Source organism: Opisthorchis viverrini (genome assembly GCF_000715545.1).
Source record: "Opisthorchis viverrini unplaced genomic scaffold opera_v5_247, whole genome shotgun sequence".
NCBI classification, from domain to species: Eukaryota; Metazoa; Platyhelminthes; class Trematoda; order Opisthorchiida; family Opisthorchiidae; genus Opisthorchis; species Opisthorchis viverrini.
In genome coordinates this window covers 671633-676218 of record NW_008751901.1, presented here as the reverse complement: position 1 = coordinate 676218, position 4586 = coordinate 671633, and the positions used below count along the sequence as shown (strand labels likewise).

Below are 4586 nucleotides of genomic sequence, written 5' to 3'. Positions count from 1 at the left end.
CCCCCCCACTTGACAACCCACTGACAGTGCTGGATTTATGCACCAATTTATCAGCTCCCGCCTGCAATGCGCAGCTACCTACCCCTCCCCCCCCAAATCATCGGTGAACGGAACTGCGGCAGCTACAACCACTGTACGACGAGTACGCGGTTATTACAGCTGACAATGATGATGATGATGAAGGGAGCATGGGGATTGAGGTGCTGCCGCGTTGCCAAAAGCAGTCGGGCTTACAGTCAATCAGTACGGGTGCGGCGTCCCACCACATGCGTGAGGGCATCTTGCCCCACATCACCTTGATTTCATTGTCTTGCGTTAAACGGCCCAAACACTTTAAACAACACGACAGTAAACGGCACATTAACCTAGCCAAAGCATATGTTGAACCCGTTTCGGTAAAATCAACGCCCAAATTTATTGGTATCACATGTTCGGAATTCGGGTGTGAGTGTGCACAACACCCTCATCTCTGTATCTGTAGTTGACTACCTAAGTAGAACTTTAAGTAACAGAAGTGACTCCAATTCGTGGACTACCCTAACAAATTATGATCAACCGTACTACACCGCGAACAAGGAACAGCACGTGAGTCAAATCATCACGAAGAGGGAGCGGAAAGAATGGCTCAACAGGTTGCAATGCTACCAGACCCTAAAAAGGTTTAGAACCGTACAGTGAAAGCAACATCGTATTTAATTCGCCTAATCACACCACCAAGGTTGCTGGTTCTTTTCCAATTTGATGTATTTTTGGAGAAAAACGTCCTCAAAGTAAGGAGATTTCGGGAGTGAATCTGAATTTGAAGTTAGGATGAAATCATATAAGGCGGCAATTAGGGGACAAAACGTATGGATAAAAGAAGTACATACCTGTAAGACCGACGCGCTTTCTGCACCAGGTGCAACGGTTGATACGCAACGATGATTGCGGAGATGCGGAAGTACCTAAACGACAAGATGAGAATGTCAAGTAAGAAAAACTGCTGTACGGGAACGCCTGAATTGGTCCACTATTTCAATGACCTTGAGTGTATGGAAATGACATATGCGTCGTCGCAGCAAAACACCTGATCAAACCAACGGGATTCTGTTTTTGGACAGCATATATCCCGAATAGGTATAGCATGACCTTACAATGGCGACTTCCTAACCTGACGTGAAAACTTCATATTATACGAATAAAGCCAGAGATGAAGGACAAAGCTTCAAGCCCCGATCCCAGTGGGGCTAGTCGACAGCGGTTACTGACAAAAATTAAGATATGCTGCTAAGCAAACCTGGACAAATAACTACCTACTGACTGAAACCAGAGGCCACAAAACAAGTCTCACTGGTGACCACATCTAGAAGTGCTCTTTTTTAGAAAAAAAAGACAGAACCTTCATTGGTTTCTTCGGAAGGAATTTGTGGCGATAGACAAGCTGCCTTGCGCTTTAGTGGACGAGGAGAGTGCTGTCTGAGAGGGGTTGCAGAACCGGTGCGCATAGTCAGTGGTGTGGCGCTGAGACTTGCCGCTCCGCTCAGATTGGAGTTGGCTGGATGATCCAGACGGGAAGGAATTGTTACGCAGGTGTTGTGCGACGTGGCCACGTCATTCGATTCTACAGAGGATGTGGATAGGACCAAGGATGAATTTGTTTGAATGCTGGATGACTCCGATTTCATTTGTTCTTGATAGCATTTGGAACACATGTCTCGAAATTGTACACTTCCGTAGAATCCACAGCCCCGCTTACACAGGTTCTGTGCTTCGGACTCGTTCTTCATGTCTGGGGTTTCGTTATTCTGCGAAACGTAAAAAACATACAATAAAGTCATTAAGCGTAACGCCGTGCATCAACTGTGACGTTTATTTTGTGACAAGATGAAATTAGAGTCCCATGAACAAGGTCTCCCCTCAAATTACCTGGGGGACAAACGCATGCTGACGCGAAGGCAATCCTAGTACCAAGCAATCTGAGACAATTCAAGATGACCTATCGTCAGTCCTCTTGCATGTAGTCGGCACTGCTGTTGCGAGTTTTTTTTTCAAGACTTGACTCACTTTTTGTTAGGGGGACTGTGAGGTTTTTAACACTGGCCTACTGATGGGCATATGGTCGGCTTACACCACTTTTAGGTATCATCTGAAAAAGGTTTACTTGGAGCGGGCGCCAACGATGTCTCCCTTAATTCAAGCAAATCATGCAACAAGAAGTTGACTTCAATGAAGTCACAGGATGGTAGCAGCTTAGGAACTGCGGGCTGAGGCGATGCCTCAATCCAAAGGCAAACACCACAAACTGATTGCAGTTCAACGCGTTCTACATCCGCCTTGGTGACACTGACCTATCTTTGCTAACTGACTACCCACATAACATCGTACGGCACTATCATTTGACAGGTTGCACATTATCTTGATATGAGATCAGCATGTTACTACCGTCCACCGGCACAGGCTTGGTGGATTCGAATCATGACGTTTGGATAGGCAAGCGTGTTTGGGTCTGAACGACGTGATGGGCCCAGAAGAGGACTCAGCAAAAGTCCTGGTTGTGCCGATCGATTGACCCGCCTGTCTGGAGCCTCAGATATTAAGGCGACTGTGGTGCTGCCGAACTGGAAAGCTTAGACAAGCAGCCGAGAAACCACAAGATGAAAAAATAAAGAATGGTCTAGTTGAAAAGCCTTTTTGGCGCCTAGCTGCTATGCTACCCGAAGGAAGCACGAGAGAAGAGATACTGCCAAGTTGCCAACGCCGTAACCACTGAGTCGTCTCAGGCCATTTCTAGAAGCCACGATTGAGTTCCAACCTTCTGGCCAGTAGCCTCGCACCTTGACCGCCGGAGCTACCTCGATCTCACTGGCAAGTTTAATCATTAGAGAAAAGGCTGTAAACTGCATTTTTTCAAAATGAGGACAGATGAGGCAAAGATGCAACAAACACTCCTGCTGCACACGTTGAATCTGAGCTTTTGAAAGACTACCTGAATTCACTAATCCTACCAATCTGCTGACTACCCGAGTCCAGGACGCTTTTGGTACAGCTAGTCCAGTAGCTGTGTACAGCAAACCATCAACTGTGCATGAAAGTGGTGAGTCACATAACCTCTTTGAAGATATCCGCTTGCTCTATACATCGAAAAATACGTACACTAGTTGCGCTGGATATATACTTTCGATGTTTGGATTTCAGTTGAGCTTATCACCATGTGCGGTATGGCCTCACAGTATAAACACGGGTCAAATATAAAAGTTCAGTACTGCCCTGATAATTCATTCAGGTCGGAGTGGAATTCCCAACTACACACTTGTTGCACGTGGTGTCGTTGTAGACTTTTGGTCTCGATTATCATCAGAACGCGGGACTAGTATACTGTTCTCGAGCTTCCTGACAACCGCGCCTACTTGTTCGTATCATGTGATCCATACCGCGTTCGCGTCGTGATTCACTAGCAGACTCCGTGAAAGACTGCTGTCGTCCATCAGGACTTCACCACTGCTTCCTTTGATTGACCAATGATCCAACGTTTTCCAACGCAGTAGGTAGTGTCAATGTCAACGTTACGGGAAGCATCTCTATGAGGAGCTGTTAAGGACTACTCGCTTACACACGAGAAACAAGCGCACACGCGATGTGCCCATCGGGTGTTCCAGCGACTGAGTACAATGATCTAGTTCCGTCGAAACAGTCGCGGTGCATTGGAAGTGCACATACCAATTTATGCTGAGTGGCGGTAACCTTCCACTTATGCGGCCTATATTTGCTTCGTCCCACTGGTGATGCGATCTTTTGCAAACAATAGTCTGCAGTGATGAGGGCCGATCTAATGATGACTATTCGAAGTAGCAAAACAAGTAAACGGAGGCGAAGCTACCAAAGCGACTACCACCGCATGTTCAATACCGTTTCTACAGAATACACCATATGCAGTACCATTCCTGAAAATGGTGTTTTGAAGGAAGCAACAAGCTCTACGAAAGCAAATGGCCCTGATGGTTTTACTGACAGGCTTCCGGGGACCAGTCGAACGAATCAGTTGGAAAAACGTGTGGACTTTTTCGGCACTTCTCGCTTCTTCCATATTCCGATCTAAGATCCATCAAGCTTCCAGCCCGACCTAAAGCTGCTACCTTGACGTGGTAAGCTTCCAGCCCTAAAGCTGCTACCTTGACGTGGTGGTCGGGCTTCAGTGCTGCAATGATCCCGCGGGCTACATTGGCTGAAACTTCGTTCGTTCAGGTGAAACCATGCCAGGAAGGCCAAAGGGGAGCAGCCAGACCAAGAGCAGCGAGACCCCGTACTACGAGTAATCGTGCTACGAGGCGGCCTGGAGGTAAAGTCGTACTGTCCTCTGCAACAGGAGTGTGAAGGCAGTAAGGTGTTTCCCCAGGCGACCAGCATATGCATATTTATGGAAGCAGCGATGATGCCTTCCCCCGAGTGAGGACGGGTTAGAAAAGGCGAGCCCTAAAAACTGCACATTTCAATCGCCCAACAGTTGACCGTAACGGCTGGCCCGTTTTTCAAGACGGTCGAAATACTTTTGGAACCAAAGAGTTCGGTGCTGCTCAAAATGCACTTAGTGTGCGCAGCCGCATCAAGAG

General features: G+C 47.3%; 1 protein-coding gene across 1 annotated transcript in view; it reads right to left on the bottom strand.

Moving 5' to 3' along the window:
- Positions 1 to 4586, bottom strand: part of T265_14704 (hypothetical protein) — a gene marked incomplete at both ends in the record, with an annotated part of 26323 nt that overhangs the window by 4540 nt on the left and 17197 nt on the right. The window contains 2 exons of the mRNA XM_009174854.1: positions 870 to 944; positions 1379 to 1784. Of these exons, the coding sequence (XP_009173118.1) occupies positions 870 to 944; positions 1379 to 1784 (481 nt within the window). The remainder of the gene's footprint in view (positions 1 to 869; positions 945 to 1378; positions 1785 to 4586) is intronic.